Source organism: Pelmatolapia mariae, linkage group LG16_19 (assembly GCF_036321145.2).
Source record: "Pelmatolapia mariae isolate MD_Pm_ZW linkage group LG16_19, Pm_UMD_F_2, whole genome shotgun sequence".
Classification (NCBI taxonomy): domain Eukaryota; kingdom Metazoa; phylum Chordata; class Actinopteri; order Cichliformes; family Cichlidae; genus Pelmatolapia; species Pelmatolapia mariae.
The window spans coordinates 16,278,005-16,294,231 of NC_086241.1; the positions used below are offsets into that span (position 1 = coordinate 16,278,005).

A 16,227-nucleotide genomic window follows, 5' to 3' on the forward strand; every position below is an offset into this window, starting at 1 on the left:
GTGCAGACTTTCTGCTTTATTTCAAATTCTCACGAATAATGGGACAAATGACTGACAAGCATTCTCATGGCCAGGTGAGGTGTTCTTACTACTACTACTTACATACTGAAATGTATGTTGACATTATTGTAAAAGTCTACAATCAAGAGAATCCTTCATGAATGGAAATATAGAGGATTTACAACAAAGTGCAAACCAGTGGTTACACGCAAGAACAGAAAGACCAGAATACAGACTTTGCATCTACATCTAAAAGATGCTGCAAGGCTCTGAAAAAGAATCTTTGGACAGATGAAATCAAGATTCATTTGAATTAGAATGATGGGAAACAGCTCATGAGCTGAAATTATACCGCATAATCTGTTAAACATGATGGAGACATGAGCATGTAGGGCTGCCAACAGTATCGGGTCACTAGTGTTCATTGATGATGTGACTGCTGATAGAAGTCGTAGGATGAACTCTGAAGTGTGCAGATGGATAATGACACATGCTACAAAAACAACCTGAGAGTTTCTTAAAGTAAAGAAATGGAATATTGTTCAATGGTCAAGTTGGAGCATGCTTTTCAGATATTGAATACAAAACTGAAAGCAGACAAACCCACAAACACGCAGTAACAGTTCTAGACTCCAGAAAGTCAGTGACTAAATAGGATTTTCATCCAAGTATAAAAAACAATCCTCCTGTTAGTTTGTTCAGTAAATTTGAATGATGTGTATAAAAATCTCTGTGATTCCCAAACATCTAGAAACATAATTGTCCAACAACTTATGGACCTTTGGGTGTCGCCATAGAGATGCACTTTAAAGTAATAAACTGTTTATGGAGACAGTAGGAACACTAAAATAAATGACTGAATCAGATGATAATATTATACTGTAAAACTTAATTTAACAACACTGTAAAATAACGGTTTAATGCTGGACAGTCCAGCTGCCAGTATTTTACTGTAATTTAATAGGATATTTTTACTGTGTATAGTGCAGTAACTTTATTGTCACTTAGATGACAGACAGGTTTCTAGGATATCTCATCAGTTCATCATCATAATGATTTTTCATCATATTTTCACACTGATACAAAAGGAAAAAAAGGCCTCCGGGATATTCACGGTCCAAAGATTTATTGAATGCATCAAAATGGGTAAGACGTAAATGATCACTGATAACTAAACTGAACATATGAAAAAAATGTAGCAGAATATTTGGGGAAAACTAAGAGAAGCTGACGTGATTTTCCCCTTTATTTCTTCTGGTACATCTTTCCAGTCCACTTAGCTGTCACCAGTCGCCGGTCAGATTAATCACCCTGGAGGGACTTTTTATTGGCTGACCATCTCACAGCTGAGATTTCATGAGCGACCCCTGCCAATCCCTTCACTTCTCTCATCACTCACACTTTTGTCATAAAATGCATTAGACTGTGATTTCTTAACATTTTTCCCCCGCAGAGCCCATTTCGACGATCTGCCTGGCTGTGTTTTATTTCGACTGTTTTAGCGGCTCTCCTCCCTTCCTCCACCCGGCAGACGCTGGTTCTTTGTTTCACGCTTCAGTGCAGCGATCATTACAGAGCTGATGTCAGGGGTTGCTTTGTAAAGTTACAGAGAGCAGAGAATTAAAGGAATAATCATGTATTTCAAAAGAAATAATCACTTCTTGCCACATCTACACGGGGGAGAGCTTTTTCTTTTGGCTTGCAGCTCTATGGATGGGGGCACTGTTGAAGGTTAAATGTGACAAAGGATAATAACATGGCTAATTTGGGAGCAGGTGCTGGAGAATGTTGTAATGATTAAATGCAAATGAAACCCAATCTTCAGCTACTATAGCCTGTTACAGTCTAGTAACTCTGGACTGGATGCTCCTCATCATAGCATCAAACAAGTAAGACTATCCCATTAATACATGTAATGTGGAAAGAGGAGGTTTATGGTTGATTTACACTATAGAAACAATATTTGAAGGCGTTAGTGACTTTGATCCAGTATTAGTAACTCCATCAGTTTTAATTATAGGCATAATTAAACATTGGTGAAAAGAATTAGGGGGAGTGAAATAAAAGGAGGATGTAGCAGCTCTGTTTTCGCAGTAATCTGTGCAGTGTGGCCGGCCCGCCTTTCTAAACACCAGACCGTGAAACACTTAATGTCTGTCTCTGAACTAGTCTGTTCACCCTCCATTTCACACCTGGCACACACGCGCTGAGGATTCAGCACTCGTTATAAGACTGCAAGTGAAGTGAAATAAAAGGCTGTGATCATTCTCTCTGCGTTTTTGTTTCCGTGTTTTTGTTTGGTTTTTTTTCTTCATTTCCACAGCGGACACATTTTTGGTTTAGTTGAATATTTTGTGGTTAATGCAGAAGTTTCCTCCTACACCCACTTTACCCATCCAACCCCCCTCAGCTGCTGCTCCCCTCTCTTATATATCTATGATTCTTGTCAGTGGTTTCCCAGTGTGCCAAATATATCTCCCACCCCTGGGAATCACTGCCACATTAGCTTCCTGATAGATACTGACAGTCCCATTGTGTGAGGCAAGTCTAATGAAATGATGATGATGATGATATTGACTGCAGGCTGCTTGCCAGCCCTCCCCCCCCCCCCCCCACTTTTTTTTTTCTCCACACACCATCAATACACACATGCAGCTATCACCAAAGACTCCCCTGCAAACAATTTATGTTTTATTATCAAAAGTAAAAATGTTCCTGCTTCTATTCTTTTTGGTTAAGGGCGATAATCCTGTGCTCCTCTCTCCTTTAAAAGGTGTTTATGTGCTAATGAAATCCGTGCATGCTCTCAAATTCAAGCCAAACGGCAGCCTCGCTTGACAACACGGTGATAAGAGAATCAATTATCAAACCTTGGCGCCTTTCACTTCTAAAGTAATTATAATGGGTTAAACTTATCTAAATAGCTTGCTCTTATTGACTGCGCGCCCCCAGCTTGATTAATCCTGGCAGAAAGTAGGAAATTAATAGTGCAGAGACTGTAACTTGCTTGTCTCCATAGCTGGGGAGTGTAAACCTAATGTGGCGCTTGTTAAAATTGAAAGGCTGCTAGTAAATGTCTCTGCTGGACATTTTCTAAAGGAATAAGCACAAGCCCTGGAGCAATTACAAAGCAGCTTACCAAGTTTCCCCATGGTGATTGCTACCACGCATGCTAGATGAACTAAAAAACCCCACGGCAGAAGTGTTGATGCTGTTTTCTGCACAATACCACACACTGAACCATCATAGTTTTCCTCTTTTGAACAGGAACAATAGTGCGGGAAATGTGCATCTGGTCATGCTGCTTAAATTAAAATGATAAACAGCAACAATAATAATAATAATGCAAAAATGGCCTGTCCAGGTATTTGGCTCCAGTGCTCTGTCATCTTAACGCAGGCCTTTCTAATTCACTTAGCATTTTATCTCTACCTCCCAGAACAGCAGAGTACATTATGTCAGCAGAGAGCATGTATTTATTAGATGCTTTCATGCTACAAAAACTGACCTCTCACAGATGCTCAGCATTAAGCAAGTAACCCTGACAATAATGGCTTATTATGTTTGTAGCTCTGGCTTTGCTTTCTGTGTCGAAATGCAGTGTGCGTGTTCATGTGTGCGTGTGTGCGTGTGTGTGTGTGTGTGTGTGTGTGTGTGTGTGTGTGTGTGTGTGTGTGTGTGTGTGTGTGTGTGTGTGTGTGTGTGTGTGTGGACACCAGAGAGGGGCCATTAATGTCTTCCTCACCAGCTCAAACTAGGAATCTGTGGTAAAAATGCCCGAACAAAAGGACGGTGCATTTCTTTGCAGCTTTAGCTGTAAATTCGTTGAGGGACTGAAGAAGTATAAATCTGAGAACCAGATCCAGATCAGTGATTGTGCAGTTTTCAGGTGTCAGCAAGCTGCTGCTGAAATACAGCATTTATTTATCTGCTTCTCGAAGGAGCAAGCGTCAACATGTAAAGTATATTTCTAACTGGCATATAAGGTGACACGAGGAATCGTTGTGTACAATGAAAGGTTTAAGTGTGAATGAATGGTTTATTAGCATGCTGTTGATCACAGTGCATGATAAATGAAAGGTGCATGAAGCCAAAGGCCTTCAACTTCATAAATAGCACAAAATAAGAAAATAACATGAAATAATAATAAGTAATCATAATAATAATAACAATAAGCAAAGCAAACAGTCGATGCATTACAATTGGGCCAATGATAAAAATGGTAATCATCAGCTTTTTTTAAATAAAAGAATTTATTGTGCTTTTATCTGAAAAGTTGTTCCTGTTACTGATATCATATTGCTTTTAAATGGAATTTAAAATAAAATGCTTATTTGCTTAGAAGATTGAACACATGAGTTGTTTACATTTTTCTTGAAGCATTGATAAAGTCTTATATTCTAGCAGCAGCTATATTTGCATAAACTCCTCATGGCCATTTTAACTAATACCTGAAAAATTAAGTTACTGCAAGTTTAAAGTCACAGTCATCTAACAACAGAAAAAAATACTGATGGTCTAAAAGAAAAAAATGCATAACTAAAAACGTTTTCCATCTTTTACACCAGCTAACAGAATTCTTACTGAGCATCTTATTGTTTGGTTTAATTACTAATGCAGGCATGTTGCTCTTGCAGCCCTGTGATGCTGTCCTTATAGTCTGCTTGGAGCTGAATGCTTTCTAATATAGCATACTGATGTTTAGCAGGTGGAATGCTTGCCATCCCCTTAGCACTAGCTTGCCTTTTAGTCCTAAACATAAAGCATAGCAGAACCTACTGGGAACATTAGTAATATTTGCATTTGCATTATCAGATGTGTTAAACTTTTCTGTTGTTTCCTTGGAAACGTGTGATTTGTTTAAATACTTGTTATACACATTTCAGTATTTTCATAATTACGAAAACTGAATTTCTTTTCCATTTTCACTGTTTCTTAATTTTTTAACATGAAATAAACTGTAAAATCAGAATTGAATTGCAATCCTTATTTGTATTTTTTATTATTTCAGTATAAAGAATAAAACATTATTCTCAGAATTTATTAGAGTAAAGCCTGACTTCCTGTCTTACATCACAATCCAGCTTACAGCCTGCATAGACACACGATCAGGCTGAGCTCTTGTGGATCTGGAGACTGACAGGATAACTGATGACTGATGAGGGGAATAACAGCGCTGAGCAAGTTTATTTCAAATTATTTGATAAGAGCTGCTGCACTACAGAGATATTCAAATTTATATGCATTAATCTACTCAGTGAGCTCATGCTCTTTATAGAGCCGATGATCTCTCCTATCACAGTTTGATCATAGAGATAGTTTTTTTCATCTTCGGTCTCGTATCTGCTCTGGCAGAGCTATACTGAAATGAAATCAGCCATGATGTGAATAAACTGAGAATTCTACAGACATTTCTCAGTCAAGTTGATGTTACAGAAGGTGACAGGACAGGATCTTAAACTGTAGCACCGTGCTCTTTGGCAAAGCATGACAACTGATACTGTGTTTGCAGAAGGCAGTAATGCAGCAGTAATGCAGCAATTCTCCAATTTTTGTAATTTTAAGCCACAAAATGTATACAATATGTAATTAAATACAAATTATGCACAATTCAAAATCCTCAGCATAGGAACGCGTTGGGTGCCCGAAAACGTAATATGTTGACGATTTGTCACCTAGCGTAAAATGTTACGCTTTGGGAGTGAGGACGTGTTGTCATGGTGCATGGGTTGGTCATTTGCAAAAGAAGCCTTAACTGGACTACAGCACATTTTTTTAAATTACGATTGTCAAAATGTGACCTCAAACTTAATTTGGTGAATCTCAGCATGAATAAAACATCCCCAGACAAACTTTGAAAGGCCACAAACCTTAAATATCATAAGTCACTTTATTTAAGAACAGCAAACAACAAGTGCAAACAACGACACCAGACATGATTTGAAACTGACAACCTAAGAGATTCAAATGATTTCAAATAAATGACACTATCACTAAAAACAATTAAGCAAACACACTGCACGTGACAAGCTTGAAACTGGGTGTGACATCCTGTCTTATTTCAGTCTTTCCTGTTCTCCACACTGTCTGGTTTCCTAATCTGAAAATGTCAGTGAGAAAGAGGAGATTTTGAGTCATGAGTCAAGTCCTGCTGGTGAGGTAGACTACGTGATCTGGAGGTGGAAGAGGCTGTTTCAGACTTTCAACTGTGCACACAGAGCAGAATCCCTTGTTTTCACTACCAGCTGGCTCGTGGAGATGTTACCAGTCACACTGCTCATGTTGAGACATGACCTGGGCTTCTCTTGTTTGACTTGCCTCACAAGAAAGTGGCTAGATTAAGTTAAAAGTATATATCTGCTGGGAGACTTTTCTCCCTTCGTGTGCTTAACCTGCTTCCCCACAATGCATTGCAAATGTCATGATTTATATTTTATAACCACCATGGATTCAGACTACTTGCCCCTGGGTTTTGCGCCCTTAATAAACACGGTTATTTAAGAATATTTAATATTATGCTAAAATAATGAAGGCCAACAAACATATTTTGCAAAAGCTCACAGGCAGGAAACATCTTATTGAAATTACACTAAAATATCGTCCTCATTAGGTCCCCCTGCCCTGAAGCACCCAGATTTAAAGTTTAAAGCCTCTCCCCCATAATCTTCTTATTACTTTACAAATAATCAGACCTTAAAAGACACAGATGATGAAACCCTGCTACCACAGAGGGATGCACCTCCTGCTCCTCCTCCTCTTCACCATCATCATCCTCATGAGCGGAAGTCCTGGGAAACCAAAGCCACAGGAAACACGGCATGATCCGAGCCGCCTGCTAACTAATCACCTAACTAACCAGCACAGGTGTCCCACCCTGACTGTCGCACTCAGGGAAGCATGGGAGGCTCTCCGAGCGTCGAGATACCAGGTGGAGGCAAAGAGGGATACCACGTCCTCAGGGTAAGAGAACATTTTAATGTGGACGTACGGACTGTGACCTCCTGTTAGCCCGCGGAGGAGCAGCTAACGATAGAAGGGTTATTTTTCCTTTAGAGGAAGCGACCTCTACTACTGGCTAAATACTGATGCTAGTAGAGGCTTGTGTTTGACACAGACCCCGAGGAGGACTCAGACACACCCAGAAATCTCTTCACATAGCTCGCTGTCTTTATTGTAAACGGCTAGCTGTCACCGCCTTTGAATGGAAGCTCCTGCTACGCCCACTCTCTAGCACCAACCACTGATGTGTGAGCCTGCTAATAGCCTCTCGGTCTACACTGTTTAAATGATATATATCCATATTAGAAACTGGACACGGTTAATTGTCATTCAGACGTGCAGTTTGTGAGACAATCAGCAGATGTCCCCTCACTCCCCAGCAGACTGAATGATGCCAGAATAACCGGTGTGGCTGCTATACGTGATTTATGGAAATGGGTGTGTGTGGCTGTTTTCATTTGAAAACGTTATACTCCAGCAGGCAGTCCAAGCTTTTAAAGATGTTTCATCACCAGATCACACGCAGGGAAAATGGGCCACACTAAAAGTAAAATGCTAAATGTTTGCATTTTGTGCTTCAAAGATCATTATCTGTGTCCAATCTAAAGACCCACTGATCAAGGATCATTAAGAAAAAAGGATCACTTTGAACATAATTCATTCACAGTGGGTCATTAGCTCAGTTTGTTTTATAAAAGCCTTTAAAAATTCTTAAAAAGATACTTTAAATACAATTCAGGGACACGAAGTTGCAATGAGACAACAACAACTCATAAAAACACTTGCCCCAACAATCAGGTGATCAGCTCTAGGCGTACCCTAGGTGATGGTGGGAAGGATACTAAGAAAGGGAGGAAGGAAAATAAACACCTGGGGAGTGGAGATAAGAAATAGTGCATCACAGGCAATCCCACACCAGCCCTGAACCTATAGCGGCATAGCAAAGGGATGGTTTTGGTGGTTTTATCAAAAAAGGCCAGTTTGAAGCTAATGTTAAATGTAGAGAGGATGCCTGTCTCCTAAATCCAAACCGTGAAAAGAAAGAGAGCGGCCTGATACCTGAAGGCTCGGCCTCCTGTTCTACTTTGGAAACTTTTGGTATAAGAAGTAACCCTGCCATCTGAGAGTGAAGTGCTCTGGTTAGGTTATTATGGTAATATGAGGTCCTTAAAAGACAATATGCCCTGAATATTCAAGACTTTGTACGTGAGAAGGAGAATCCAGAATCGAGAATTGGATTTAACATGGAGCCAAAGGAGAGAACCCAGTATAGGAGAAATATAATCTGTGTTTGTTGTTCCTGTTAATACCCCAGCTTTCAGCACTGTGAATTAAGAATAACATCTGTAATAATATTAAGAGGTTTGACAGTATGACAACACCAATTTCAAACAAGTCTGATCTAAGCCAAACATTGCTCCGCACCAAAACATTGTATTATTAATCACGTCATACATAGTATACACTTGAAACAGCAGGTCTTTATTTATTAAAATGAACACAAGTTAATGAATAGAATAAATGTCATTTAAAGTGTTTCTCATCTGCTGAAAGCACACCATCGAGGAAGTACATTTCCCACATTTCAAACTTTAGCTAGGGCTTAGAAAAACAGAAAAGCAGCAGCGTCATTATGACTGTGCACAATGATGTTTCTACACCTTTTTGAATTCCTCTGTCCTTCCTCTGGTGGTGATGTGGTATGGAAGGGAATTCCTCCAAAGATGCATCTTTTTTTTAAAACTTTTTTTTTTCTTTTTTTTCACTTTTGGCCTACAGGGTCCAAAGTAGAGCAGGGCGATATGACCAAAAATATTTATCACGATATACATTTGAAAATTTGCGATAACGATATAATTGACACTAGATAAAATACTACAACTCCACAACTTTATTCGTGCAAAAAAATCAAAAAAAAAAATCAACGTATTTTCACTTAAACAAGCAGCTGTTTTTATGTGCATTAAAGTTATATAAAAATTTAAAAGTGCAAATGTAAAATCCTTGCTGACAGTTTAACCAAAAGGCATTTCCAGTGGAAATTGGCCGACATATCCTCAGCATAACCATGTGTAATAGCCACAAAACTTAAAAAGAGGTTATACACACACAATACGGTAATATGTTGAAGTACAATATGTATCACTCCGCGAGGCTCCTGCCTACGATAGCCATAATGCTCCGACAATTCATCAAGGGGTGTGGATTCGTAGCTTAGCAGAGTCGTACTAAAACATTTGATAGATTTTCCAGCGCCGTGTACCACATAAAATCGTTTCGAGGTCAGTAAACACAACCAGAATTCATACATAAGGCACACGGGATTATAAGGGGCACTGTCGATTTTCAGAAAAATCAAAGGATTGATTTTAAGTGTGCCGTATTTTCCTAAAACCTCGGTAATAACGACGACCCGCTAGCATGCGCTACCAAAAATAGTGCTTTGTTGTGTATCTGACGGACGAAAGCTAAACCAGTTCCACACCACTGAAGTTGCAGCATTTTTACAAACCAATTCTGGTTCATCTGTTTCATTCACCGATCCGCTTTCGCCCTTCTCATTCTCTGTCGCCGCCATGCTTTTTCCGCCATGTGCGTATGAAAACAAAGGCACTGCGCATGCGCGTTTTACCATATTCTATCGCGATATTTCATTTTCTTATCGTTGCCCGACATTATACCGGCATTACCGTGAACGGTATGATATGGCCCAGCCCTAGTCCGAAGTTAAAGCTCTGTTTCTGGCCTATTTAAAATATAGGATAAATAGAGGACAGTAGTTTCAGGTTGGTTTTTCTTATTAGGCAAAGACCTTAAACTGATTATCAGAGGAGATAAGCCTCATGGGTGCATCTCTTTTAAATTGATTTCTCTTTGCTTTCTTCTGTGTATGAAATGCATGGCATTGTTTCAGCACTCCAAAACTGTCTTTGGTCTGTAAATGCTCTCAGCTGCTCTACATATTATTGATGACTTTTGTGTCAGTAGGTTCCAGCTAAGCATGTCAGCTTGCAGATGAAATGCGGTTGTTAAGGAACAATAAAGATGCCACATTAAGCTGCTCCACAAAGTAAAATAACCAGTTAAGGCTAGTTTCCAAGAAGGAGACTAGTTTCCAAGAAGACTAATGAGTCTTCTTGGAAACCTCACTTGACACACTAGTCTTAAACCAGTGAGAGGAATGTTAAACTACACAGGAGTGTGTGCCAAAACAGAGATGTACAGGTTTTCATTGAATGCTGCTCGTCCTTTGTGACAAATCCTGTTGGCTGCCTTTTTGTCTCTGTGCTCTGTGACCATTTACTGATGAGTTTATGGTCTCAACCACTAGTTTAAAGTCTTATTGAATACAGAATAATGTTCTGTATGTAATGTCTGCCCATTTAGTGTAAAATAGATGATAAAGCAAAGTTTTCTTTGGTGCTACTTTGTGATTGGTGTGCAGTGTCCGTCGGTCTCTCAGACCTAGCTCTCGCTCATCATGGATTTATTTATTTATTTTTAAAGCCAAATATTTAGAATTTTCAGTTTAGACACACTTGCAGTAATTTTATCCTGTGTGCAGATATTTAAAAGACTGGCATTAACCTGCTTTGGTTGAAAACCTTCTGACCGCCTTATAATCTGTAGGTGCAAGAGAATTCTCCCGGTCGCCGTGCAGGACTGGAGCCATTCTTTGATTTTATCATCTCAATCTGTGACACTCGGCTGGTGAGTTTCCGGTTAGGTCAGTGATAGTCACGGATATTCCTAGGAATCATTTGAATATACTGGTTTCTTTACAGAACAGGGACAATGACACCCTGAAAGAGCTGCTGAAGATGAACGTGGAGAAGCCCGTCAAGATGTTGTTGTATAGCAGCAAGACGCTGGCCGTGCGGGAGACGACGGTCACGCCGAGCAACATGTGGGGCGGCCAGGGGCTTCTGGGAGTCAGCATTCGCTTCTGCAGCTTCGAGGGAGCCAATGAAAATGTTTGGCATGTCTTGGTGAGTGTTAGGTTCTGTCTGAGGCTGCTTTTTTTTTGTGTGTGTGTGTGGGGGGGGGGGGGGGGGGGGGGTTCTTATTTATTTCTGTGATCTCATGTGTTGATAGCTGCATGTTTTTGAGTCCAGGAAGTGGAGCCGAATTCTCCTGCATCCCTGGCAGGTTTGAGGCCGCATGCAGACTACATTATAGGAGTGGACACCGCCATGACTGAGGTGCCTGCTTAAGATTTTATTTTTATTTTTTTAATACAGGAATTAAACCAGGAACAAGTTAACCTGATGTGTATTTTTGTGGTTTTTAAGCAGAGCGAAGATCTGTTTTCCCTCATTGAAACACATGAAGGGAAGGAGCTAAAGCTCTACGTTTACAACACAGACGCAGACAACTGCCGCGAGGTGGTCATCACCCCAAACTCTGACTGGGGTGGAGAAGGCAGGTATGACAGTCACTAAAAGTTTCTGTTGCTGGTTAAAATCTGTGAGCTTTCTTGATATTACGTAAGAGGGGAGTTTACAGTCAATCCTGCTAGTTTATTTTAAATGCAGAATTTGTTCTAGGCTATGTTTTTATTTTCATTTCTGGATTTAAAAAATGTGTTTGATATATAAGTGCTGAATGCAAAGCCATATGCTGCCTTTGTTGGTGTGGTTGTTGGTGCCAGATGGACTAATGAGTATTTCTGAAACTGCTGTTGATGTCAGAGGTCAAAGGAGAATGGTCAGCCTACTTCAAGCTGATAGCAAGGCATCAATAACTCAAATAAGCTAAGAACAGGAAACTCTTTAGACATTAGACACTATATGATTTGAAAAACATTCTCATTGTTGAGTCCGAGTTCTGCTGCAACATTCAGATGGTAGGGTCAAAACTTGGTGTAAACAACACAAAAGCATGGATTCATCCTGCCATTTGGCACACTTTAAGTACCAACGAACCTTTTTTTTTGTTAATGCTATGGCCTGTCGTTGTTGACCATATCCATCCCTGTAAGTCTACTCATCCTCTGTGACACGTAACAAAGCTCACATCATCTTAAACTGGTTTCTTGAACATGACAATGAGTTCCCCGCACTTAAATGACCTCCAGAGTTCAATCCAAGGTGGTGGAACGGGAGATTCTCATCATGGTTATGCAGCAAATCTACAGCAACTGTTTGGTGCTATCATGTTAATATGGAGCAGAGTGTCTGAGGAATGTCTTCAGCACTTTTTTTGAATCTGTGCCATGAAGATTTAAGGCAATTATAAAGGCAGAAGTAGGTTCAACCCAGTACTAAGAAAGTGATGGAGTATACTTCTGCTACAAAGAACGTTAGAAAGTTATGAATCATGCCATCAAGAAAAAGGATACACCTACGTTTGGGAGGTGTATCTTGTCATCACTTTTATGGTCCCTGAGTTTCAGTGGGTTTGATTGTTGAAAAAGTTCTACTGTAATTTGAGTGTCAGGTTTTTCTTTTACAATGTTTCTGATGCTGCCCCTTCACAGTATTGCTCTATTTCTGCCATGCAGTCTAGGCTGTGGGATTGGCTACGGTTACCTGCACAGGATACCTACCCTGCCATTTGCTGAGGGTAAGAAGATCAGTTTACCAATACAGACTCATTACGAACCACCTCCTTCACCAAAAGATGGCTTCACAGAGGTAAGTTGGCATCTTTAATAACTGCATCCAGAAGTAAATATCATTTTGATGCTGTCTGGCTTCCAGCTTTTTTAAAAATGTACAAAACACTGTTGGTTACCAGGTCCACCTCTCTGCCGTTGTTCCAACTGTTCCAATTGCTGTGTCGTCTTCTGCTTCAACGGGATTGGACCAAGGTCTCACTAGCTTGTCCGTCAGCTCAAACCCAACATCAGTCCTGAGCAGTCATACAGGTACACTGTCCTCTCTGACTCTTTAGCATTTACAATTTGAGCTGATCTGAGGATGAAATCTCACTGAAATTAATTAGTTCAAATGAAACCTAAATGGAATAACAGAACAACAAGAGTTAAAGGCATTTAGAAACCTATAATATCTCCTCCTTGTTGTCCCTTTCTCATGTAATAAAACATATGATTATATAATTTCAGGAGTTCCTGCTGTCCCGCTGCACAACCAAGTACCCTTCTCACAAACTGTTCCACTGTCTGTCAGTGCTGCTCCAACGCTACCAGGTCGGTTAAATTACTTTGGGTGTTCATAGCTCCCCAGTTTTTGTGCCAAGGACAGTCTGTAAAATTCATACTTTATGATCCATGATGCTAGTCTGCTACACCTGTCTATTTTTTCTCCCTTTTCTTTTTGTTGCATAGGCGTAATGCCCCTACCTGGAGGTCTTTCACCTTTTCCTAATCTACCAAACCTAAATGTCTCGTTGCCAGATGTGAGTCATGTATTGCCAGCGGGAGTTGGAATACAGCCTGCAGGTATAAATTTGTTCTGTCAAGCATGCTTAGGTTCAGATGTAAAGGCTAACGCTGATATTTTGCTTTCTTACTATCCAATGCAAATTAGAAATATATTGTAAAGACGTACAGTGTAACGACCACAGGCAGCTGAGAATAGTCCAGCTAAATACAGTTTATTACTACTGAGTAACTTTGATGGAACACGCCCAGCTTAGTAACATTTTAGCTTTTAAAAGTGTGATGGCAGGCTTGCTGTTTTTGGTGTTCCCAACATTTGTTTATAGAAACAAATGTTTAAGGGTTTATTTTTAATATTGAGATAGCAGGGATTTAGTGAAACTTGGCTATAGGATTTAGATTGACTGACTTTTAAGTGTCTTGACCCTGAGATTAGGTGTCCTTGAAAATTCTGAAACAGGTTTGACTTGTTAACATCACTCCTTCTCCCATTACTAGTCTTGACATGATCTTTTCATAACACAGTTAAGTGACAGAGACATTGTGCAAAGATGTATCCAACAGTTCAGCCTGGTAAATTCTAACGCTTGGATAGATATAGGAAAAAAAGTATTTAAAAAAAAGAAAAACAGGTTTTCTTCTTTTACAGTCCTGTAAACATTTCTATTTTTGCCTCCATTGTTTGTGTCCATTCATATTTTTCCTCTAGGCTTTATTTAAATACTTCAGATGGGTCATTTTACTGGATCCTCTGACTAATTGGTTAGTAAATGTGGGTTATCTATGTCTACGCGGTTATAACAATCAAACTCAGCATCAGGGTGGAGTCTGGATTCAGTATCTTGCCCAAGGATAAACTGACAAGTGGACTGGAAGAGCCAGGGATCGAGCCACCAAACATCTGATTGGCAGACAACCGGCTTCACCTCTGACCCCTGTGTAAACTATTTTGAACTAGCCAAAATGTTCTTGAGACTCTACAGATGACAAAAGTAAAACTGAGTATAGTGTGGGTATAAGACATCCTCCTAGAAAAGCTTCAACTAGTCTTTGCATTGAATGTTTAAAGTCTTTAGAATACTATTCTTCCAAAAGATATTCCCTCATTTGGGACTCATGATGGAGAGAACTAAAGTCAATTAAAAATCTCCCCAAGGTGTCCAATTAGTTTGAAATGTGAGGATACAATTCTCATTGTTATCATTTCCATAAGCATGTTATTGACCCCTTGAGCCATGTAGATGGGATAATGTCATCATAGAAGAGTCTACTACCATCGTGATCAATCTTTTTAATTGTCCCCCGTGGCATACTAGAATCCATAACTGGAAGGGTCAAACATTTCCTTTAATTTTCCTCCCATCCACATGTTTGCAACTGCAGTCTAAAGGACCTTTAACTCTTTTACCCTATAAAAGTAATAGCTGTAGATCAGTGTAGCAGATCATCAACTAACCTGAAGGTTGGTGGCTCGATCTGTAAGCCATAGTATCCTTGGGCAAGATACTGAACTCAAAGTTATTCTCAAGATTTATTGAGAATCAATCCACTTATCATAAAGACTTAATGATGAGTTGACACCACAGTATATATCCATTAAGATGTGGTTTGACAACCAAGGCAGAAATCACCCTCACTAACTTCTGATGCACACCAAGAAATTTCTTTTTGGAAGCAAAGCTGAAATGACCGAAAGTGTTCGGTTCAGAAAAAGGGTTATCCCTCGTAGGCGTCCAAGGGTGAAAGGGTTAAACCAATTACCAAGTCGATCATTTTAAATCATGTGCTTAGTGTTTATATTTAAACTAAAGTTGTGGAAGAGTAACTTACCTTTAATATTTGAATACACTGTTGCACAGAAACTGGATTCTGACTCACACCTCTTTGAAAGTGCTTTACAAAGGCATCTTTCCAGGATTGGTTGAAATGGAAGCAAACACCGTGTGAGCCTTTTCTTTAATACTGAGTGTCTTCTCCAGGCAGGAAAAGTAAAAGTGTAGTGTCCAAGAGCTAATGTTATTAAAGTAAAATTACAATTTTGCTAACTGAAGGGTTTTGTGTCATCTTCTGCAGGTCTTCCACCTCTTTCAGCAATTAACCTGCCAGGTGTAGCCCCCAGTGCAACTCCTCCCCTATCCAACTTTGTTTCACCCCCAGTCTTTGCCAGTACTTCTCCTGCTTCCACTATCCTAATGAACAGTTTTCATGCCAAATCCCCATCAGTGACCACCTCTGGATCAATAAATATTACAATGTCTGCAGACTCATCTTAACAGAAAGCAAAAATTGAAGATGTTGGCATGCTCTCCATTGAGTCTTTACACAGTGTAATCTGTCCATTCACCCCAGCACTCGGCTGACAAATTACACGTGCAAACAGACCATCAGGATTGTTGTGCGAGCTCAGCTGCAAGAATGGAACTGGTATTAAATGCAGTACATCCAGTTTGTCCTGGAAATGGTGCGTCTGAAGGCAGTTAAAGGAAATTTGAGAGCATTTTAGAGTTTAAGTTGTTCTGTGACAGAAGACATTTAAATTCTTTTTAAAATATGGAACATGGGTTATTCAAATTGTGCAAATCAGCATCTTTGCATCTTCAAGGATTACACTACTTAACGGGAGGCCTCAACTATAACTTATACTACTGGGGATCTTCCATTAGAAAACAAGGCTTGCTGGCTGCAGCGTTGCAGACATTGTTTTCTTGTCTTGTATGAAATTATCTGTAAAGTGAAATATTGTTACCTTGATTAAACTGATGTATTTTCTCAATGTTAGCCTCTGGTTTTTCTCATCTGTTGTGAATCTTATCTGCATCCTAGTATGGCTTCTATGTAATACTAAACACAGCCAGAGGGTGTCAGTATAATCACAGACATAATGG

At 39.7% G+C, this 16,227-nt stretch overlaps 1 protein-coding gene across 2 annotated transcripts; it reads left to right on the plus strand.

Annotated features, from left to right (window-relative positions):
* The first annotated feature begins 6,796 nt into the window (after positions 1-6,796).
* LOC134644380 (Golgi reassembly-stacking protein 2-like) lies at positions 6,797-16,210 on the plus strand. Of its 2 annotated transcripts, none has more exons than XM_063497392.1 (10): positions 6,797-6,960; positions 10,630-10,710; positions 10,785-10,988; positions 11,115-11,201; positions 11,292-11,425; positions 12,503-12,635; positions 12,739-12,868; positions 13,067-13,150; positions 13,289-13,402; positions 15,416-16,210. In XM_063497392.1, the coding sequence occupies exons 1-10, from the start codon at positions 6,898-6,900 to the stop codon at positions 15,613-15,615; spliced, it is 1,230 nt and encodes a 409-aa protein (XP_063353462.1). In that variant the 5' UTR covers positions 6,797-6,897; the 3' UTR covers positions 15,616-16,210. The 2 variants fall into 2 exon arrangements, with proteins under 2 accessions (XP_063353462.1, XP_063353463.1); XM_063497393.1 differs by having other exon boundaries at positions 11,295-11,425; positions 15,416-16,208.
* The last annotated feature ends 17 nt before the right edge of the window (positions 16,211-16,227 follow it).